General features: G+C 39.3%; 1 protein-coding gene across 1 annotated transcript in view; it reads left to right on the top strand.

Annotated features, from left to right (window-relative positions):
* Nucleotides 1-25,071, top strand: part of kaznb (kazrin, periplakin interacting protein b) — a 123,126-nt gene that overhangs the window by 89,168 nt on the left and 8,887 nt on the right. Inside the window, exons 5-7 of the mRNA XM_032513011.1 lie at nt 6,562-6,669; nt 21,649-21,840; nt 23,869-24,005. Of these exons, the coding sequence (XP_032368902.1) occupies nt 6,562-6,669; nt 21,649-21,840; nt 23,869-24,005 (437 nt within the window). The remainder of the gene's footprint in view (nt 1-6,561; nt 6,670-21,648; nt 21,841-23,868; nt 24,006-25,071) is intronic.

Genomic DNA, 25,071 nt, shown 5'->3' on the forward strand with positions numbered 1-25,071 from the left:
GGTTTGATCCCTGGCCCTGTCCATGTACCATGTCAAAGTGTCCTTGGGCAAGACACTGAACCCTGAGTAGCCCCCAATGCTCCGCTTTGGAGTGTAAATGTGTGTGATTGTTTATCTGATGAGCAGATGGCACCTTGTACGGCAGCCTCAGCAACAGTGTATAAATTAGAGGGTGACACAGGAATCAATTGTCGCTCGCATCCTATCCCGAGCCCACCACAATACTCTTGGCATATCACAATCACGTGACTGCCAAAGATAGCGATCTATTACTGCATTTTTCAGCTGAGTTAACCACACACATATAGCCCTGTTATAGCCTTAACTTCCCCTTGTCTGTATGATTTAATAATGACACTGTGTAGTTTCATATTTATAACATTATTTTTTGTCTTAAACAAAAGGGCTCGCAAATCTTCCTGCTCCTGTTGATTTCAATGCTCTATCCGTCCCTATCACGTTACCAACAGTGAGATTGAATACCATACCACAGGACTCCCGTGGGAGACCCAAAAAATTGTCCCCCTCTAGTATGAATGGTGAATGGTTTCTGTGCTTTGTAAAAGCGCTTTGAGTAGTTGTTAAGACTGGAAAAGCACTATATAAATACAGTCCATTTACATTTACTTCGAAATATAGCTGTTAGTTAAATACATATAAGTTACATAAACACACAACATAATATAACTTTCCCCTACTTCATGGGTCATAAAGGTGCAACTTGCCACATGCAGTTTTGTTTCTTTATCAGGGGTTTATTAATGTGTAAATGAGAAGTTCCATTAACATTTCAAGGGGAGGGTATTCCAGTTTTTTTTTAAAGTCAAGTGGTAGGTTAAAAGAAAGCATTAATAATCCTGCCTTTTTTCTTTTACAAAATGAAACATGGATTGTACCTCATTCGTGCATCACTTTGGAAAAATGCCTCTGCCAGATGAGTAAATGTAAATGTAAATAAGGTTCAGCCCCTCTCATCACTCATTGTCTTACAGCAGGGGTCTTCAACAGGGGGTCCGCGACCCCTAGGGGGTCCGCGGAGGTACTGCATGGGGGTTGCGAAAGTTTTGGTTTTTTTTATATTCTCCCCCCCCCCCTGCAATTTTTTCCATTAATTGAAATGTCTTTAAATACACATTAACATGAATTCAACACACTGTAGTAAACAGATAAATGGAGGCAGAAGATGTCTTTCAGTCATCAGTGCACACATGGCACCATAGGACCAGTTTGATATAACACAATTTTATACAATATATATAATAAGGGGGTCCCCGCTCCATCTCACCATCAGTTTGGGGGTCCTTGGCCTGGAAAACGTTGAAGACCCCTGTCTTACAGTCTCTTATGCATAAAATAACCACATGGAAATGTGTGTTCTATTTGAATACATTCAATTGCATAACTAACAAATGACCAAATGTTATCACATTGATTAAAAAATCTACAATTGCCATATAACTGTTCTACTCAATGATTTGCAACATTAGCCACAATGGCCTTATTTATTATAAAGGGATAGTAACCCCTCATAAACAGTATGGACAGATTTATATAATCATGGAACATATTATTTTATTGCCCATCTCTCAGTCCTGTAATGAAAATTCTACAGTTACAGCTTAACAACACTGAACAGGACTTCCCGAGGTTTGTAAGTGCCTCTGAACACACTCCACCTCTCTACTTATTGACACTTTGACACTGAAATCATTAGAGCGAGAGAAATGCAACATAACTGCAGACTGCTGATCTTAGCAACTCAAGCCATACCACCAGTAACCCTGGACACTCGTCTTCCTCAAGCTATTTGTCCTCATTGATGTAATGGATGTGTCCCTGAACGGGCTTTTCTTTGCACATGTTTCCTCAGGACAGGCTGCTGTTGTGTCTTAATGGCAGCACACAGACAGAATCCAGAGGCTATGGATCACAGCAGCCGAGGAGAAGCCTTTCAGGCCTAATGTTCTGTGAGCACTGGGAGTATTGATTCTCTATGTCACGTATGATTATAAAAACACAGATTAATAGACAGTAAGTTTTCAGCTCCAGGCAAAGTGAAATATTAAAGGTATGACATTTTGCTTCAGTCTTTTGGCTTCATTATGGGTTGTATAATAGAGATGTGACAGTTTAACCTTCGATATAAAGCATGAAGTCTTTCAATCTGTCCCTCAGGAGAAATCTATCTATTGCTTTTCTTATGGTGTAAAGAGTGTGTTGAATAATAAGTCAACTGATCCCCAAGGTATTTCACTGCTGTTGTTAAATAATTATTTGACACATTTACAGCCTGTGTTTATGGACGCTTCAATTTGTCATTTTCTGGTTTAACACAATATTTTGATTTCTGATTTAATATGTGGATGCCATCTCATTGCCCTCTATGTCAAAGGCTGTGAATGATACCTAGCAGTGGAGATGCATTGTGCAGTGGGAGTGCCTTTTCAAAATTATTCACACTGGGATTTGGATGAGCACCATGTGTCTGTGCCTGATAATACCAGAAGCAACCTGTGAGCGCTGGGGTCAGGGATGAGCAGTCTCCCTTGGGTAATATTCAAACACTAAATATCTCAACCCAACTCAAATCCGTTGTCTTATGTAACCAGGCAAGGTTTTCTGGCTCCGTCATGTGCCAAAGGTTAGAAACCCCAAGGCATCATTTAGCTTTGTTAATGTATTCATTGTCACTACCACTGTGAAATTCCATTTAGATAGTGTTTCAAATTCTTCTCACATTGTGGCATGCCAATTTAAATGCAAGAGAGGAAATAATAGAAACTTGAACACTGGTTATTGTCATGCCATTAGGGAATAATTACTGTGTACCACAGAAAATGGTTAAATTCTTCAGGGCTTTAAAAAAAGGGGTTATGCATTTTAGAACCATTATGTAATTTTCCCCATAACACATCTCAACTCCTTTTTTAGTGTGTTGCTTAAGCTTTTCACCAGCTTTGTTCTATTACTTACTTTTTTCATATACATTGTCTTAATACATGAAATTAGCAATTAAAAAAAAAAATTAATTGCTGTTCAGTGTGCACCACAACCCCCCCAATAAACACTATAGCTCATCTCTCCTCACAAAAAGCTTTTAGTGGTTGAGAATATTTGGAAACAATACAACACATTGCGTGACCTTTGGTTTTGCAAGGACTGCTCTGATAGCCAATCGCCTCTCAAAGCTAGCATGCTCTTTTACATACACACACACACACACGCACCCACACGCGCGCACACACACACACACACACACACACGCACAGCCTGGTAATTACAGCAGTCATTATAAATTGTAAATGTTTGTCTCTCAGAATGATACAACCCATACAGCCGTGTTATTGCACTCAGAGGGAATGTGTTTGAGGGTGTGACTGCACAGTAACATGGTGATGTTCCTTTCCTTTCCAGTGCGATGACTGATACAGGAATGAATGTGGCTACTGTCTGCATGATGGACTGAATGCCAGTGTAATTAAAGGTTGGGCAATGATTAGCTGTCTGCGCACCAATGATAGTTGCCTCCTATTTCTGCTTGCATACCCACTCTGACTCCCACCGAGAGTTTGTCTCCCCGTTCCATCTTTTTCTACACATGTCGTCTGCATCTCTCAGCTCAGTGTTAGCTAGTTTCAGATTTCAGGTGTCAGATGTCTCTGATTTCCTACCACACCCAGGGGTGTTTCTGAATTCACGCACTCAGCATATTCTCATTAATAACAAGTGGGTGTTTTCCCATGTGATGCTGTGTTTTTCCTTTGTCGTCTATATGGGTGTCTCTTAAATTTTTTTAAGGTGGTAAGAACACTTTTAAGTCCAACAAATATGAAAATGCATATGTTTGCTACAGTAATACAGATCTGCTTGCTTGTAAATGAGATATGTTTTTCTCGTTGGAGGAAAATAAACAGAAAAGGGAGAAGGTTACATTTAATATGTTTTGTTGCACTAAGGGACCCGTGCATCCACCAGTCGGTGTGCCATTGAGAATCCATCTCTGCAGATGGAGAACATATTTGCATTTAGCCAATCAAAAGGATTTTCTTTCTTTTTTTAAATCTTTTTTGCATCATGTGGTGCTGGTCCTGTCCTTTCATCAGCAGGACTGTGACACTGACTGATTGCAGGCTCGCAAGGTACTTAACAGTACATCTGTGCACTAGTGAGATGGGGTAATAACATTAATGATGGCTCAGATCTATTAAGTGTCCCAGTAAGGTTTTCCAGTGAGGCAGCACACACAATATCAGCTAAGTTGAATGCAGCCATCATTAATGTTATTAAATACAACTGTGCTCATTCTTCTATGACATGTCAAAATGTCTTGTGTGGAAAAGGTCTTTTAATTATTATTTTTGGCTGAATTAATGTAAATATAGAAATGCAAAGTGACCTACCTTTTTTTAAGGTAGTTCATTTTGATAGGTATTCCCGTCTGACAGATTGAGACACATCAATTTAAAGCATGTTTGTATTTCACTGGTAGCTCAACCTGACAGAGCAGCTCACGATGTCAGACCCCCCGCTCAACGGTCAAACACACATGACAGCTAGCCTCTCCAGGGGGCATTTCAGGATATATCAGCAAAACATTTTGGGGTTTTTACCTTAAAACAATAAATATTTAACCTTAGCATGACTTTTGAGAGCAAAAAGGAAACATTCTTCTCATTTCAGCTGACTTCTATAACAATTAACATTTGATATGAACATACCAGACAACAGGATTAATAAAAGATGCTAAAACTCCTGCAGATTGTTTTGGCATTGGTTGAGATAACATCATTCATCATTATCCTGTTAGGTTACAGATAGACTTACGCAGCTTGACCTCATCGTTTCCATAACCTTTAACATCTCACAGCAAAGGTTCAACCAGGCAGAAAAGAGGTGACAGATATATTGCCCACCCACCAGGATATACCTCTCTAGAGCACAATCGTGTACTCTACAACACTGTCACTGACACAGACACAATGACAAGGCATTTTCCCCTGAAAAACAATGAGCCTCAAACTCCCCTTCGAAATGGGAGGTCATTTAGACCAGTAAAAAAGTTCATATGACTGAAGTATGTTGAAATACCAGGGTTAAGTGTGTGCGTTAAATGAAGCGCACATATTATGGTACAGTGTTAATTTTTCTCATTTGGCATGCTGGTCAGAGTAATAACATTTTTAAACAATGGCTTCCCAAACGGCTGTAAAAGTATTAACTTTTTTCTTTTTGCACAAAGCGTCAGCACCTTCAATTAAGTGCTGGACTAGATGGTCTGTAAATTTGTCTTACTCTCTCTCTCTAATTATTTTAATGTCCTTAAAGCGGCCGGGCTTGAGCCTGCCCGACCAATCTCCATATTAAAGGAAAAGGCCAGCTTAACAACACCTTAACAGGAATTGACAGGTCAGGAGGACGGAGGAGGGCTTGGAAGGTCAGTGATCTAGATAAATACCATGACGTCATTTAATTGAAACCGTCAAAATATGCAGATTATGAAGGAGATATTTGTTGAGGAAGTGTGGTTGTACAGATGATACTGCTCAGAGGACACCTGAGGGTAGACATTGACTGCTGTTCTCACGGATGAGTTTTCATGGTTAAACCAGCAAACAGGTTTCTTTTAAACACTGCATTTGCATGTATACAGGAGGTGATCTTACACCTTCATCTGGCATAAAATCCAACATTGTAGCGTCAGAAGCATTTATAAGAGCAAGAGAATTACTTTCCGTTTGAAGATTACAGATCAATAGAGGCATCTGAAGCCCTCTTCAAGAGGAAATCATTTCTGTTGCAATGCCATGGTATCTGCTTTACAAAGCCATTCCCCGGCACAGCAAGGATATTGCTGCTTCCAATAATCATTGTTTTTTAATAGCATTTCATGCTTTACTTTACACATGGAGGTGAAACATTTAGAAAAGGAAATGAAGGAAAAGCAGTGGACAGGGGGACTTTAAAGATTTTAAATCAGATATTTGCGCTCTCACTCCATTTTCTTTTTGTACTTTGCAAACAAATTATTAAGTGAGAGTAGAGAAAATGTTGAAGTCCTTGATCAGTGTCATTAGCTGAATGAACAGAGCAAAAGAAATGTCAGTGGAGTATTGTGGAATCACATAAATGGATGTATTTTCTTTGAACATAGAAGAGACAAAGAAAAGCTGTGAAAAATTCAAATGAAGTGGTCTAAAATAAGGCTTTAAGGAGTAAAAACGTTCTCCAAACATCGTAATATAATGAAAAGGCTTGTATGCTTACTATAGTGTATGTGTTGGGTACAGTGTTGCTTCATTTTTGCTTTCAATTGCCGATCACAGCTGTAGCTATTAGGTAGGACAGATTCATATTTGCAACATGTCTGAGTGCTCAGGAACGCGTGCCGAATTGACATCATGTCAGAATGAATCTGATTCAACATGCCTGCTATAGCTACACGACTGTGCCCACACAGGGTTAGAATGAGCCCAACATATACATTTAACAACAACCTGCCATACATTCCATTCATCAGACGTTGCACATTTAAATTTAATGTTAATTTCCTCTCCCTTGCAGATCCATCAATGCATCACAGACAGAAGACAGTGGTGACAGACATGTGCTACCAGACAGAGATATCCAGCCTGATGGACTTTGGCACCCCAGACTGCTCGCTAGGCAAAGGTACGGTGTTGCTCAAAAATACACAGTGTTGCCTTGGTGACAGCAGGAAGTGTGCACAGAGATTTATCCTGGCAGTTAAAAGACACAGAGCATTTAGCTTGACTGGGAGGTTAACACCAGCGCAAAGGCCTGCACAGGCTAAGAGTGTGAGAACAATCAGATAACAGCTCTTGGTGCCTGGGCACGAGGGCCTTAAAGTTCACCGCAGGCTTTGTTTGATCGCATCCACATAACATGTTTTGTCACACAATGCCAAGACTGTGATACTGATTGACTTCTTACCAGAGAAAAGCACTTACTTTGCAAATTGCTTTCATCTGAATGGAGCTTTATTGAAGTTCATCAGAGTTGTATTGTAATATGCAATTATTGCATCTCAGCAAGGCCACTTATTTTCTCCAATCACTGTCATTGGTTTGACAAATAAAATGTTTTATAGAGAGGCCAGTGTTGCTCAGGATAATAGTCTCTCAATCTCTAGGGTATAGTTATCAAACCTGCCAGCATGTAATAGTACACACCACAAAAGGTATTGATCATTAATTGTCTATTGATCACATCTGTATTGTTGTCTTTTTCTTTTTCTCATCATAATGACTGCTATTATGCTCTATTGTTCTCACACTGATGCCAAACCCGGGAGTCTGCAGTGTAATTCCCGTCATAATTGTAATTCCAGGCTTTTCATCCCATCTAGCCCCTTGAAGCTTGCAGAGCCTGCTCAACAGCTATTAGACAGGCTTCATGTTACTTCCATCAACTATGGGCAGCGACAGTAGTGACCTCAGTCACTCATTCGCCTTCTTCCCACAGTGCCCACCACTGCTTTCAGTCTCTCTCCTCCTCTTTTTTTCCTCCTTTTTTCCACCTCCTCTTCTCTCTCAAGGCTAGGTAATATCTTAATGCGGCTCCGTCCCAGCTCTCTATCAACACTCTCCAGCACTTATAATGCAGACTGACAAGCCAACCGTGTGCAGCTGAGAGAAGGGAGAGCAGTACAGTGGTGGGTAGGAAAAAGATGGCCTTTAAGGATTTCTTCTGTGAGCAAAGCTAATGAATGACATAGTGATACAGAGAGTTATCCTGAAGAATAAGGACACTGAGGAGTGGAAAATTTCAGACTGAAGAACTCTCAGGATAAAAGCAACGCTGTGAATACAATTCAGTGTAGCTGAGAGGCAGGCTGCAGCGTGACCTTGGAATTGTGAACTGCTACATTTGGTCAAAATGCTGTAGCTCTTTGGACAAGTTAAAAGCAGCTAGGGTCCTACAGGGCCCATCTAAGTGGGTACCGTTTGCAAATGGGGGGGGGTCCTGCTCCACCTTCTTTCAGTTAAGGGGTCCTTGGCTTGAAACATGTTGAAGAGCCCTGCTCTATAAGATATTATAGCTGTAATACTACAGTGATGATAACCAGCACAGAAAAACATGCATTTGCATTATATGCGTTACCTTCTAACGATGCGTCAATTGTGCTGCTATGGGAGAGTTAGGGTCTCATTCTTTAATCCCAGCTCTGATCAGTCAGAGAGAAATGAGCCTGGCAGTAATCCTTGAGGTGTCAGTGTGTGATTGACAGATCCATTGCCCCATGTGACAAGTATCTGGTTAGAGCACATCTGATCTGTGGACGGAGCTGAAACACTGAGCATCAGCCTCTGACAGGCAGGACAAATGGCACGCTTGCTCTGAAATGCTGTCACGTCTTTAAGTGCAAGAGGTTTAACTCGTCTTTCTCTTGCACACAAACTCACATACATAATGCCTACACTCGTGTTTTAGTATGCTAGTTGTAGCACTCAAGTGCTCATAAACCAAAAAATCCATTAGAAGTTTATATCCAGCCGGGTTCTGCTGCCTGAATTAATTTAGTTGCAGTCCTATCTGTTTTCCTCATAACACCTGTACCTGCCTTAGGGTCAGGCAAACTGGACAATCCTTAACCTTATTTACTCTGTCAGCACACGTCTGAGTTCTCGTCTTAAGTGACACAGATTGTCCTTACTCACACAGTCAGAAGAGACATCCATGGAAAAATCCCTGGAGGGTTAAAGATAAAATAATAGAGCTCTTATTAATAATCCAATCTGAGTGTGAGTAGAGCTAATTTAGTTTGGTTAGAAGCATGAACTTCATCTCACTTCACCGCTGTTGTGATCCTCTGGCGAAAACACACGTTCAGGAAGTGAGTAATGTAAACTCATGTAGGCTACAAAGACACTCTGAGCTCAGAGGGAGTCCACAGCTTTCATACAGAGGGAAGTATTGTTCTCTATTGAGTCGCAGAGTGTAATTGCACACGCTGTCCTCTGATAGCTCTCGGCCATCAGGTGGAGGGAGAGCTCCACTGCACTGACTCACCTGGTTTATTACCTGAGGCTTGAGTTGCAGTTTGTATTCCCCTCCCCCTCTTCCTCAACTCGTTTGTACACTAGGGGGGAAAAGATGAAAAGCAGGAGTGGGGGTTGGATGAAAGTTGTCCTGGCTGCCACAGGGCGTGTCACAGGTACATAGAAAAGTGGTAGAGAACTAGAGGCACATACACAGGAAAGAAAGGAGTTGGAAATGTAGCTAAGTTTCTCTCAGGGGAAGACTTCCTGGTAACCTGTCTGGGTGGAGCCTCAGCAAGCAGGGCTGGGAGCGGCCGGTTGTGGTGGTGCATTGTGTGCGTTGGTATGAATGGTGTGTGCACTGGTCTGTACGTATACGTGTGTTTTCTTTAATTTCACCTGCTATGAGAGCTAACACCAGAGTTGACAGTGGAGCCGAGTGGAGCCTGTGCCGAGGAGGACATGAGGTCCGAGAAGGAGGAGGGGAAGGCCGGTGAGTGTCATGTAGAAATGGAGATACAAGGGCAGGAAAGACGTTGTTTGTGTATACTGGAGGAATAGAATGTAGGCCATTAAAGTGGCTAGTGTCAGGGGAGGGGGTGTTTGTGAGCGGGCTTAAGTTCACATGTGTGTATGTGTGCCTGCCTGCATTGATGATTGTATGAGAGAAATTTAAGTGTCAAATGGAAAATGTGTGATATAAATGCAGTGGTGGGAAGTACACTTATTCCTGCACTGTGCTCAACCACATATTTGAAGTTACTTGCCACATTTTTAAAAGGGAAACATTTCTACTAAATTATCAGTTTATGAAATGTAATACATTAAATTAAAGATTAAATTAGATTAAAGATTAAAGATTAGATTAAAGTACCCGGCAGCATGTCAAGTATTGTTTATAATTGATTCATCTACCTTTTAGTATTTTCTTGAATAATCAATTAACTATTTGCTCTATAAAAAGTCAGTAAGTGAGAACCCGAGAACCTTTGCCATTTTGTTCACAATAACAAAAACTCATTAATTTCTGGTTTGTAAATAGCTGCCAATTAGTTTTCTGATGATCAACTAATCAATATATTAACAAATTGTTTCAGGACTAATATGAGCTAGTCAAAATTAGCTCACCCTCAACAAGCTGCAGCATTGAAATGAATCGAAATGTTGTATTATTATTATTACTATTATTATTAGTAAACTAATTAAATAATATATCCCTATATATATATACGTTCAACCATATAACAATATGCTGAACACTTTTGGGGGTAGTTAATACCACAGGACAGGTGAAGACATGACAGGGGAGAGAGAAGGGGAATGACATACTGCAAAGGGTCGCGGGTTGGAGTCGGACCCGCGGCTGCTGCGTTGAGTAGTAACTCTCTGTATGTGTATGCCTGCTCTACCAACAGAGCTAACCCGGCCACCACTTTTTATACTTTAAGTACAAAAAATATTACTTTATTACTGTATTTTGGTAAAATTTTGAATGCTGGACTTTTACGTCTAGTGTATAATTTTCACACAGTTTTATTATTGTTTGAGAGAAAAATCTTTTACCATGGTATATGTTTACAACAATATACACTAAAGGTTGTTTACATGATTATTGTACATTATACATTGTACATTATTGGCACATTCCTTTATAGCAAGTACTGATTTATTTAATTCCATATCTGAGGCTAAATACATTGTTTTGCTTCAGATAAGAACTAAATACTGACCTAGATATGACATGTCCATATGGATAACATGGTAATCTGTTAATCTTCTATAATCATTGTGGAATCCAGGAATGGAGCGATGTTTGGTGAGATATTGTGCAGTTCTTTAAACTTAGTCACTTAGCGGACATTCTAAAGCTTGAAAGGAAATAGCTGTGTGTGTGTGTGTGGGGGGGGACCTGGATTTGATTCCCACTGCGATATGTCAACCAATGTGTCTCTGAGCAAGACACTTAACCCCTAGTGCGACCTCTGACATATATAGCAATTGTAAGTCGCTTTGGATGAAATGGTCAGCTAAATTACATGTAATGTTTTTGCGTGCGTGTGTGCGTGAGTGCGTGTGTGTGAGACAATATGTGGCATATCTGTAAATAGAAGCATAGTTTTGTTGTTTTGTTTTTTATAATAATTTCTTCTCCGTATCTGTGTGAGCTGTAGCTACCCTGAGATAATCAAGGACCATTATTATTTTTATCTGCGGACTGAATATTAATGAGATCGGAACAGTTTTTTACATGATTCAAACTCCTCAGTAAGTATTTTAAAGCTTCCTACATAAGCTTCAGTAGTAGCTCCAGCCCCTCATGAAGCTTGTGTAATTATTCTGTCATGCCTTGGGAAATAAGGGAGGTCGTGTATAAAATCATGTAGATTTCCACTTCTCCACAGACCAGATCCTGCTGTTTCGAACAGATGTTAAGTCCCCACAATAGATATAATAGGGACAACAGTGCCTGTGGCATTTTGGTCCTCAGTGGCTTATACAAGTTGATTGAATTAATGCCCGTACCTTTACTGCTTAATCTGGTCAGCAAGTGTTTTAAAGATGTTAAACACCCAATTCCAGTGTTAGACCTTATGAACTTACATAGTTTGACACATGCTTCCACTAAGTCCATGAGGGTCAGGACTGTCCCACTGGGAAATCGGCAAGTGTTTGAGGGCTCTCAGGTCGAGTAGTAATTTATTTACATTTTAAAGAAGGCAATTTGGTGGCCTCCAAATAGGTTGAGTTGGTCAAACAATACTGCTGTGCTTATTAACAGGAAATTAACAGTACTGCAATTAATTAAAGGGATGATTTGGCATTCTGTGAAATATGCTTAGCGGTGTGCGCTTTAAGATCAAGCTCGAGATCTTCTCATCTAACTCTCTGCAAGAAAGGCGAGAAAGCGAATAAACGTATTTCACAAAATGTTTAACTATTTCTTTAATTAAATACAACACGAAAATCTGCCTCACATCTTATTGCCCACAGAAATGCCTTTGTCCAGTTAACGTGATTTCATGAAGTACTTCTAAATTTGTCAGGAGACTTTCCTTCTCTCAGGTTACAGTGTGTGAAGGTTCATTGCTTAGTGCTGTTGGGGGGGGGGGGGGGGGGACTTTCCCCAGACATGCCACCTGCTGCATGGAGCTTAAGAAGGACAAGGGGCATCAAGATTGACAGAATTGAAAACCAGGATATCCAATGCTTATACATATTACAATTACTGTACAAAATCATCATGTTATCATGGCTGTGCTGACTCTCTGTTTCCTGTTCAGAGCCACCATGTCAGCCAGGTTAATCACTGTCTAAAATCATTTCAATATAACCAAACCCAGGCACAGTGAATGATGCAGGTGTCAAGTGACAACCTTCACACACTGTATGTATGTATGCATGAGGGTATGTTTTTAAAAATGCAGCTCTTGAAAGCAGTATTAGAAATCTAAATAGCCTTCTCCCGTTCTCAGTCCTCTTCCATTGGCACATCTTTGGCAGCGTGCCTAATCTTCACATAATAAACGTGTGAATCAATTACAGCTATCTGCACTTGGCATCCTTGCACTGACCTCAGTTGTAATGTAAACCAACAGGCAATTAATTAATAGAAGCTGTTACCAATAGATACTGTATTGTTGCACAGATATACTGTACACGACTTGCAAACAAGCACAGATGCAGTATTCAGACACATCAGCATACATACAAACAATATGCAGGACACAGAGGTTTCAACCATATTAGTGGTTCTACATTAGCATTTTATCTGCTTTGAAATAAAGTATGTGAAGTATCTTTAAGAGGAAAAATGATCAACAGATATATTGCAATTTGATAGATGTACAGAGCCTGAGAGCGATGTTTTATCTGCAGACTACGATGAATTACCATTAAGTGGCAAATACTCTGGTCAGGTAGGTTTGAGAGCCAGCCACATGCATTATTAATGCCCATATATATTATAGAGAAGCAGTCTAATACCCTGGGTAGGAAATTGACTTGATCCTTGCATGCAGGGCCTTTTCAGGATGCAGAAAATACAGTGCTAGGAGTCTTTGCGCATAAAGGCATCAGGTGTTCTTTTTGATCTTTGGTATGTGAGATGGAGGCTTGTCACTGCTTTTACCGCTGTTAATTTAAGCATGTCAAATCTGAATCTATACAACACACGCAGGTCTATACAACCTCTGTTCCATTACCAGACAAGTACATCCTGTGACTATGGCACAAATTAACAATGAAGATGCTAAATATAGTCCCGCCAATGATTTAAATAAGGCAGCCTACCTCTGCCACCCACCTACTTGGCCTCCCAGGGATTTCAGACTCAGCAGGTAGCTTCTGACAGAATGAATGGTTTTTTTTTGTGAAGCCTCTCAGTCTTCTTTTCTTTTCCTTTATTTCTTTCTGTCAGATTGGGTTTCATGCTGATGCTTTTCTCTCATAAATCCTGAAGTATTTTGGCTGTTCTTTTATCTCGAGATGTAATTGGACTGCTCAAGGATCATGGGATGTTTCTTTTACGTCTTGTAAGAAAACTTCTCAGTTCTATAGAATTTGGACTAGTATGGGAGTTTTTTTGTTTTTTTTGTACTACAGCCATGCTAGCAGCTCTGTAAGGCTGTGCTTGGCACAATCGTATTTCTATTTTCCAAGGATCCTATGTTGAAGGTGATTGGAATCGCATTAGTTTTCCAGGTATTTTGTCTGAAGTGTTAAACTGGTTAATCTGAAGTTTTAAATTTTGAAAAGCTGGTAGTGCAAGATCAAAGGTCAGGTGATCATCAAAGTTATTAGAAATTCTCCTGAGCGGAACACGAATGCCATTGTTAACATACTGTAAATATTTCATTTAAAACCACACATGTGAATCTAATGGTGGTGCTACAAAAGTCAAAGGATCATCAAAGTCATGACGATTTCTTCTTTGGGCACCATGAACGTTTGAATAAAACTGTATTCAATCCTATTTTAGTCTGGACCAAAGTGGTGGACCAACAGATCCACATTGTCATCCCAAGAGCCATGCTGCTTATGGGCTAAAAACTATTGTGCACTGTATAACTTGATGTGATTTGCGAACTGAAATTCAATAAACACATTGTTAAAAAAAGAAGAAGACAAGGTTTGAGGTTGGGGGTGCCTTGAAATAGTTTGTTTTGACAGGTGCTATCTGTACTATATTAAACATATTCTCTCCTGTGTAGCTTAATTCTCCCGAGACAGACAGAGTTTCATATGAGGAAGCACTCTGAATCAGCACACATTATTAAGATGAGTCTTATTGCATGCTTGTCGTCAATACACACCTTGCAGGGTTTATTTCAGTCCATCTGCACTTTTATTTTTCCTGATTGTTAAGGCTATAGTGCTACCTGCATGTTTAGTTTAATCAAGAGCTGAAGCAGACTGCTGTCTTCTCCCAGAGCAATCTCAACTGATCTTTATGCTGTAATTAGTGGAGGCCAGAGCTCAGCAGACATATGCTTCCCTCATAATACAGTGCAGAAATTCTCGGCTGTAAGCAGATGCACACAGACTGACAAACAAGCACACACACGTGCACGCCCACTCAAACACAATTTAGGAAATCTAGCAGCAACAGGGGAAAACACTTCACTACACAGACTAATATAATGATGAGTATATGTTCGTAACTGATGAGATACAAATTACAAATATGATGCCAAAGCTTCTGTTTGTCTTCTGGTCTTCACTCTGCAAAGTGCACAGTAGTGTACATGTGACTTTAGAGTGAAATTAGTTGGCTTTTCATCTCTTGACTCAACACACTCAATTTAATATTTTGTCTGTATGAATGAGAAAGTGTATTATGTGAACCTTGATTAGTTTGATCTCTTAATAAATTGATCGAAAGTGAACCTGTTAGGTATAGGTGTGTTAGATCTGAGGTTGATAATTGCAGAGCAACCTAAGATTCGAAGATATACATTTTGTTGGTCCTTCTGTTGCTTGTTGTCATTTGAGAAATATGCTATTGAATTAAAAAAGGAGTTAAAAGCTTATGCTTAAGCATGCTTTTTGTGCAGCTGTTGGTATATGTTTGTTAGTGTTGCTCTGTCCAGCCGCCATCTTTAATTCTGGTTTTTAATGTGCAGGACACAAGAAGCTTACATTAATGGAGTTTCCCTGTACTTCTGGTTTTGATTAAAAGACTGGTTGGCAACTTGATAATTCATGTTATTGTAGAGCAGGAATTTAACTAAGAGTCACTAAGGTATGAAAGTAATACTTATTGTCTCATTAAGGTAAACACAAGACTAACAACACTAATTTGTTCAAGTGGTCCTGTATCATTTAGCTCCCAGTTTGAGTTAACACAATCGCCTGCATTGCAGGTACTCACTTACGTAATGTTACCGTTTCACAGGAAGCCTCTGAGCAGTTTTTAATTTTTTGTATTGGTTTGTTCTCAGTAAGGTTTATCAATAAGAAGATCTTATGAAAGAATAGTTTATGAGGCTTTTATTAAGCATTTTAAAGACTTCCCTGGTTGTTTGAAACAGCTCTGCTCATATCAGTGAGTTATGGAAAAGTTTTTGTTGTATTAGCTTTTTACATCCCCAGTGAACATTTGTCATATTGCTTCTAATTATGTTTAAAGAAAACTTTGATATTGGTGTCCCTATGTTCACTGATTTAATTATTTGCAGCACAGTAATTTGTGTGACAAATGTGCCAATAAACGACGTTGCTTTGATATTCGGCTGTATTAGCTGCACCCCCTGCAACGCTTCAGTATTTTATGCAGAAAGCCCCCCCCCCCCACAGACACACACACACACACACGCCACACGCACACACACACACACACACAACACACACACAACCACACACACACACACACACACACACACACACGTACACATAATCTCACTCCACCTCATAGATAGCATAATATACAGTGGCTTGAGAAAGTTTACACACCCACGCTAAAGTTGATTAAAAAGAGGAATAAAAAAACATCTTTTGGAAATTGATCTCAATGCCTTAAATCAAAACATTTAGGAACATCCAACCTTTGCAGCGCACCAATTTTCTTTGTGAATGAATAGTGTATATAAATAAATGTTCCGTCTTAAAATACAGGGGGGATAAGTATACACACCCCTATGTTAAATAAACATAGGCAACCAGATTTTTATTTTTAAAGACCAATTATTTCATGGATCTAGGATACTATGCGTCCTGATAAAGTTCCCTTGGCCTTTGGAATTATACTAACCCCATATCATCACATACCCTTCACCATTCCTATGGATTGGCATGATTTTATTTCAGTTAGCTTAATAGCTGGTTTGATTTTCATTGAGAGATGATCTTATGGAAAGTTCCCCATGCCATTCTCTATGTATGGTGAAGGGTAAGTGATCATGTGAGGCTATTTTAATTCCAAAGGCCAAGGGAACTCTATCAGGATACAAGTATCCTGGATTCATGAAATAACTGGCCTTTAAAAATAAAAATGTGCCTGCCTCTATGGGAATTTAACATAGGAGTGTGTTTATTTAAACCCCCTGAATTTTAAGGAAGAACATTTATATATTTACAAGATAAATGTTAAAGATGTTTTTTTATTCCTCTTTTTAATCAACTTTATCATGGGTTTGTAAACTTTCTCAAGCCACTGTAGCTGTGCACCAATAACACTAGAGCTAACAGGGAGGAACAAAACGTCTGCATGGGAAAACACAACTCCTTAGGGCTCGATTTCCAAATTTTTGTGAAAATTAAAGACATACAGCATAGTCATATCTTACAGTGACTTGTTAAAATATTTGTTTTAAGGTAGGTAAAGCTGTTAAACCAGCCAAAGCAGCCCTTCAGTCCAAACTGTACCTGCCTGTCAAACAGCAGAAGTGCATATAAATGATTATGTTATAGTTGCTTGCAAGGTCAGTACTGCTGCAAGAAAAATGAGACCTTTAAGGAAATGACAGTGTAAGGAAAGAATTAAGCACCTGTTTCAAAAAAGCCACAGTTTCGTCGTTTGTTAAAGCCATACACGTTTAGCGGGTAGTTCAAGGTAAATGAAACAGGTTGAAGATGCATTTTGTGCTCTTGACTCTTCCAGTGTCCAGCAAGACATTATTAATATGCTTAGGTTGTTCACAGGAGTCTTTTATTACAAATATTGCTTCAAGAGGACAGTTATGAAAGTGCTGTACGTCTACATATAGTAGTAAAGTTGTAAAATAGTGTGTGACCTTGTTATCCAACTATCTGTTACTGTACCTAAGATATTAGTGGAGAGGGAAAGGCAGCAGCATTGCCTCTGGCTTTGTGTTGGACATACATAGCTGACCGTAACCACTGTACTAACTAAATTTACACAGACTTGAATTGTCAGGGAGACAGAGGTGGAAAAGTGACAGCAATGCACAGCGTAGCTCCTCAGGGCAGAACAGTTGGCTGCTGTCACTTTGGAGATTTTTGATACCCCTCTCAATTGTACCATAGTATTTTCATGGTTTACTTTCAAATGGCCTATGGTTCATTGAAAACAATGATTTTCATTATGTTTTATAGGATATTTCAGTTCAATTAAAGGGTCAGTTTACTCAAATTACAAAAAAAAATGTATTCTCACTTATACCCTTTAGAGGTGTCTAGCCATGCAGAAATATTTGTTTTGTTTGTCCAGGTTAGTTAGTCTGTCTCAGATTTCTGCTGTTTGTAGCAGTCGCAGCATTGAACATATAAGTTTTAACAATTCAACAGCAATTTGTCATGACAATGTCCCAGTTATTCTGTATAATCCACTGGAACTAAAAAACTGTGTCAGGGAGGTCTGTGTACCATCCAATAACAGATACATTGTAAATGGATAGATATTTTGCTGTTGAAGAGTTTTAATGGAACGTTTCAGAGCTTAGACAATTACTCAAATAATCACTGAGTAAAATAATCAGCAACTATTCTAATATTGAATTAAGTGTTTAATTCAATATTTTTTTTTAACAAATATTCCCGAAATCCTACTTATCTTCTCAACTGTGAATTAGGACTTGGACTGTTGATTGAACGAGACATTTAAAGATGTTACCTATTTTTACTATTTTCACAATTGACCGATTAATTGAGACAATAATCAGCACATTAGTAAATTAGCTGCAGCCCTGAAGCTATTTAGCATTTTGAGCAGCACAAACTAAATTTCTCATTGACGTGGTGGAAGAAAATTCAGACTGACATCTCAAAACTTTGCTGAACAAAACCAAAACTATCTGCATAGATAGCCAGAGGATAGTAAAGAAATATGTTAACAAATATGTTTTGTTATTTAGGTGAACTGACCCTTTTAAATTGAAATGAGATTGAAGGCGTCATTATCAAATGAAGATCAGCATACCCTAAATCTACGAAGCAACGTTGCTTGATTGGAAAGAGATGGTTTAACGATGAGCGCAAATCAATGCGGTTGCACTGAAAACAGTTTGAAACTGCATTAAAAAAAATTGTATGGGTCTTTGCAACAAGAGCAATAAATTGAATTTCTCATTTAAACTAAATATTCATACACAGCTCACATTAAACATATTTCATCATTCATGTATATAAATACCTTCACTTTAATCCTATATATTTTAAAAAGGAGAGTAGTTCAGGTCTTTGACCCCCAATCCACACATTTACAACCCCCACTTCCATCTCTCCAAGCAGAGAGTGATGCCTCTGCTTTCATTCAAGCCTTATAATGAGCCAAGAGCCACTACACACCTCTCCCCAGGTCTCTCTCTCTCTCTCTCTCTCTCTCTCTCTCTCTCTCTCTCTCTCTCTCTCTCTCTCTCTCTCTCTCTCTCCTCACTCTCTTTCTGTCTCTCTCTCTCCATCTAAGTGTGTCTGTGTGTGTAAGTGTGGGTTGACTGGGAGGGATGGCCTAGTCCTGATTGGCTTTGATAGACACTCTAATCAGGACTAGATGAGAAGTTAATAGAATGGGCCACTGCTGAATACAAGGAAGAAGAGTGGGCTTTTCTTCTTCTGCAGGAGGACTCTAATAGCTGGACCAAGCTCACTGCACAACCACTCAAGGGATACCGGCATATAGACTGAAGTGTACCATTTATTTGACTCCTGTCCATTTAAATAGCTTTTAGATTGCATGAAACACTATATGTGGAGATATGTTATATAAAGGTAGCTTTAACTGGGTGGTAGCTTTAACTCAAGTCAGTGTGCAATGAAGCAGCTTTTCTGTGTGGCCCTTCAAACATTTCTTAATTGTGGCTACAAATTCAGGGCAGATGGGAAGATCTCTAGAACTTTTATTTGCCTCGATTTCATAACTTGAAAAAGGAAAAAGTGTGTTTGTGTATGTTTGTGGATCTGTGTATATCATAGGGTCTGAAGCTGGAAATGAATGCAAAATTGGATTTGGGAGAATTATGTAACTAGTTAATTAATAACACATTTCTCAGTAAATCCACTGCAAATACTCCTCAAGACACAATTCTGACAGTTTTACTGACTTAAAGTATATAACACAAGCCACTTTATGTGTGATGATAAGTAACATTAAGCTAGTAAAATACTTTTTTTTAGAGCATACGTTAAAAAAAGGGAAAAGGCTTATCAACAATAGGTTTATTTGAAAATCACTGAAGGTATCAAATCCTCAACTAAACACAATGACTAGAGCAGATCAACCTTCACAGCACAGCAAGAGCATCTGGTAATTTAAACAGCCTATTTAAAGTTGCAGATTAAGCCGAACACAATAAAGCACCTAAAAAATTTACACTTTTGTCCAGTGGCATCGAAAGCAGCTGCTGCTCCCTGCGACAAATATAGGAGAGCCTGTAGGTAAACCCATGAATAAGCGGATTTAGGCTGCAAGAAGGCGGTGAACGATTGCTCTCTCAGGGAAACAAACTCTTTTTGTCACATGCAGCACAGAGCTACCCAGTGTGTTTCCATAGTCCTGAGTCGACAGAGACCGATGGACTGTCCCTTCCTCTCTTATCGGAGCTGCTGCAGCGGTCTGGCAGCAGGCCTGCCAAGACCTTTCACTCCTTTTCTCTTTGAGTCACACACATGCAGACAAACACACACATAGGCCTACATACTTTGTTGCATCCACACTTGGTCTTGAATTGTACAGAATTTTTAATGGAGTCTTGTAGGGATCTGCATAAAATGAAGCGCATGCTCACACTTTTTTTTATTTTTTATAATTTTCAGCCATGCGAGCGCCTGCCTCTAGGGATGGGAATGTTTATCGGTTGGTCCGTTCCACCAGTTTGGTCCAAATTGAAATAAAGGAACATCAATTGTAGGATTGTGATGAAATCAAGTGCCCACATTCATTGTTCCCAGAGAATGAAGCATACTACTTCTGTTGGCTTTTTCTCTAGCTCTACTAGCAGGTTGACATTTGTGCATCAGAGTTAAATGTCCCGAAGGTTGTTGGATAGATTATTACATTCATTGTCTTGGTGACTTTGTTGATCCCCAGAGTTTTTATTTAGCACCATAGGTCAAATTTTTTAATTATGTTTTTCACGTAATAACTGGAAGTACAGGTTCTCTATTCAAATAAGGACTATATTCTCAATTATTTATGTGGGACTTAAAACATTCTGGCACCACCCTCTGAACATTTAGAACATTTAATTCACCACAACTGCTAAGAATCAAAACCAAATACTGGACCTCAACTGTTATCTATCTGTTAGCTCTCAGCTGAATCACAGCCTCCTGCTACGCTAGCTTAGTCTAGTTACATTATATATAATGTTCAGGGCTACAACTAATGATTATTTTCAGTATTGATTCTGTCGACTATTTTTCAGTTAGCTGATTCATTTCTTTGTCTACAAAATGCCAGCATTTAGTGGGGAAATCTACTTACAAGTTCATAGAACTCAAACTGCAGATTTTGTCCGAAAAAGGATCCGAAGCCCAAAGATTGAATGTTTAGGGTGCTTGTTTCATTTGTCTCTGTTCTTATGAAAGGTGTCCATTCTTCTTTTACAAACCTTGTGCCCTTATGTGTATACAAGATTAATCATCATGACATACAGTATATTGGTCCTCTGTTGCTGGTATGGAATTACCATATGGACTCAAGTTGAAAGCTTTCCTGTTGCTCTGCAAACGTGTTCACCATCTCCTGTCAGTTTGTTCCATGTTCCTTCTCTTTGTCATCTCCTTGGTTTCCTGCTCCCGTTTGCTTACCTGTTTTCTCCGAGGGTTGGGAGCGGATGGGAAACACAACACTGAGGAGCACGTCTCAAATGTGTGTTGCTGATATTTTTTTTCTTCTTTATCCGACTGTTAGTTCTCACCTACCCACTACCCTCCAAGGTTTCAGTTCTGAGTCTGACACTTAGCGTTTATCTGAATTTCTTAAACCCCTGCGGCCACACAGCTGAGGTGGAGCTGTGAGTCTTGAGGGGTTTGATGTGTTGATTTGAGCTTATATTTTCTGTTTTTATTTTTATGATGCTTTTAGATTTAGCTGTTCACCGTATTCTTCCCTTCATTTTCTTGTTTTCTACTCTCCCTCAGTCTTCCCTCTGCCTCTCTCTTTGGATTTTATATTTTAAATGGAGCATTCTGAGGTTGCTCATTTCTTCTCAGCATACTCTAAATTCCCAAACTGTCTCTCTTTCTCCTTCAGTGTTGTTGCGTGAGGAGGTGGTGCAGCTTCAAGAGGAAGTCCACCTGCTGAGGCAAATGAAGGACATGTTGAGTAAGGACCTAGAGGAGACCCAAGGAGGCTGCTCTGCCGATCTGCTCTCAGCCACCGAGCTTCGTGTGCAGCTGGGTGACAAGGAGCAGGAGCTGGACCGTGCGAAGGAGGCCTTACAAGGTCAGGAGCCAACACAGGCATCTTCTTTAGTCCCGTCTAACTCTTAGCTAACCAGAAATTACAGCAAATACAGCTGTCTGAGCTTTTAGTTGGAAGTTTCACCCCTTATGACTTCGATTAAGCCAGAATATGTTGTATGAAATCCACTTTAACTCATCAAAGAAAATGATGTATCAGCCAATATCAGTCAGTTTGTTTGTTTTTTTATTTCTGTGTCATATTAAAAAATTCCCACATTGGATTGAAAGACACTGCTGTATATCAAACATCAAAGTAAGACCTCTTCTGGTAAGCCTCATACAGTGCACAACTAGAAGGAACATAACATAATAACAATAATAACACAGTTGACCCTCAAATCAATTTGGTGCAATTTAATTTAAGTCTGCTTCCTTCAAATGATTTGGCCTAAAAGCTTTCAACGTTTAGAATCAGTGTTTATGAAGTATCTTTAACGAACGCATGTCCTTTGATATATGTACAGCAAACAGAAATGAATCATTTATTGAACAACAGATTTCAACACATTTGAGACTTCCATTTTGCAAATCAAACACATGCCCGAGTTGATTTTTTTGTGAGTGTACGTGAACAGCCGACTCAGTCTTTATGCTTCATCCATCACTATCTTAATCAAAACAGTATTGTGGGTCTACCAGTAAAAAGCACACAAGAAAACCAAATGAAGCTCATTTTCCGATCTGTTACAATCCATTACAAACCCACTTTTCTTCTTCCAGACATAGCTTCCACTTTCAACATTGAGTAGAAAAATGCAAGTGGCTTATGTAGGCCCATTCATATGTTTGCTTCTTTTCAACACATTCATATTTTATCATCATAGATGTACGCAGTTGTGGTTTAGTCCATGTTTTTCACTCTCAGCAAACAAAAAGAAAAGATCAAAAATCAAAAGATGATACTGTGGGGGGGGGGGGGGAAATCAACTTGGGTTCATCTCTGTCCCAGTTTTGTCTTGTATGTGCCAAAGGTATAAAATGTGCAACAGTTTACAATTTTCCAAGAGAGAAACCTGATCTTTTATGTTTAGATCTTGTTTTCGTGATGGTAGACAAGAGATACTGTATGCATACTGTATACTGTGTTCATTTTTAGAAATGGGTGTCGCCCCTGATGAGCAGCCAAGTAGACTCCAGGTTCACCTAATTTTAATCATCATCCATCAATCATTCTATAGAAGCTTTGCTCTGAAATATTAATGTGGTATTGATGTAGACTGGAATGGGGCGCTGATTGATTGTTTTCATTTTGTGTATGAAAACAAATCCAACTATAACTAACTAGACAATAATGATTATTGTAAGATAATTGCTTGCAACAAAAAAGGAGGGATAAAAAGGCAGTTGTGGATGTAGTTTATTTTAACACTATTGCTTTGCATGGTTCTCTCTCCCTCGCTCTGAGACACTATAGGTGGTAAACTGGAAGCTTGGAAACTGAGTTGTGTAACTGCTGCAAAACAGGTTTGAATGTTGAGTTTATTAAATGAACGCTGCCAATTTGAATGCCTCTTGAATGACACACGGAAAGGAGACGTTCCTGTCTTTCCTCTCTGTTGAGCACAACCTCTCCAGAAAGCATTGCTATTATTTTTGCTTGCAAAGAGCCCCACCAGTTTCATCGGGACCGTTCTCTACAAGAGAATGAAGTTGAATCATATCTGATCCAATTGTTCTTCTGCGGCATGAGCTAACAGAGTCTCCACATGCCACCTGGAACCGTTAAATGTATGAATCAACAAGTGCCACTGTGCCACCCATCTTTAAGGATGGTTACATCTATTTCTCTGAAGAAAAAAAACTTCAGCTGCAGTCCACCATTAAATGAAGACACAGTGTCACCTAGTGGTTTCTTGCTTTAATTACAAAGCTTTGTTCATGATTTAGAGGCAGAAATCTCAATTTGTTTTCTTCAGTTTGACAATAGAAGTGGCATTTAAGTTGCTCTCTCGGATTTATATATGTACGTTCTGCTCATTTTGTGAAAGTGTAGTTCTGTGTTTTACAGCTATGAAAGCTGACCGTAAGCGTTTAAAAGTGGAGAAGGCAGACTTGGCGAGTCAGATGCAGCAGCTGTACACAACACTGGAGAACAGAGAAGACCAGCTCCGAGAATTCATACGCAACTACGACCAACACCGAAAGGTAACACTGGCCCAGCCGATGTATCAGCTCATTGTAGTTGTTGCAAATCCCAAGACATGTTTGATGTAGTTTAGAAACAGTGTCTATATTAGCAGAGTTTTGCCATTTAAAGTCCATATTTATAAGCAGCATGTTACAACTATGCAACTATAACTCCTAGCCTATAAAACCCTATACCAACACCAATCAGTAGAGGTTGCTGTACAAACAATTAATAAATGACAAACACTGTTGTCATAATATTAAATATGTCTTCTTAGGAGAGGTTATAATTGTTGACAAATACTGTGCATTAATAAACACATAAAAATGCCTCTATGTCTGTGCACAAAAACAAAACTGTGTACTCCTAATATTATATGTTTATATACTTCTCATGTGTGCTAAATTGGTGGACTTAGTGTAGATACATATATTTATATTGTTTATTTGTGTGATGTGAAAAAAGACTTTTGGGGCTGATAATCTTTTGGGAAACGTCCGCCTTAGCCACTATTTAAAAATAAATTTGTCTCACTGGGTCTTATGATCTCCCCTTTTTTAAAGAGTACGGTTTTGGAAATATGGAAACAGAATATAGTTTCAAATTCGGAAACCCAAATGCCCGAGTCATTTGGATTAAAAGTGGGGTTTTGGAAAGGATTGACCAGTTTTGTTTTTTCTTCAGGAGAGTGGGTGCTTAAAGCCCTGGTAAGGAAAAGGAAATGTTGGAGGGAAAAAAAGGGGACCTGAGGAGGAAACCCAAAGAACCCAAGGGAACAGGCCAACATCCTAGGGTTCCCCGGGAGGACAAAAGGGGGAAAATGGGGAAAAAGAATTTGGGGGTGATTCACCAGGGTGGTCCCCTTTCCCAAAAAACACGTCAAAACCTATTGTTTTTAAAGGGTTTGGGAATTTAAAAACTCGGGCCCCGTTTTCCCCAAAGCATAAATATCGGGTGTTTGGGCATAAATGCAAAAAAGGTTTTGGGTTTTTAAAAATCCCTTCCCCCCCTTCCCTGTATTTACCCAGTTCAAAACAGCGGGTAAGCTGCTCTGCTTTTATCCTCTTCCATTTCCTTTCTCAA

Source organism: Etheostoma spectabile, chromosome 4 (assembly GCF_008692095.1).
Source record: "Etheostoma spectabile isolate EspeVRDwgs_2016 chromosome 4, UIUC_Espe_1.0, whole genome shotgun sequence".
Taxonomy (NCBI): Eukaryota; Metazoa; Chordata; class Actinopteri; order Perciformes; family Percidae; genus Etheostoma; species Etheostoma spectabile.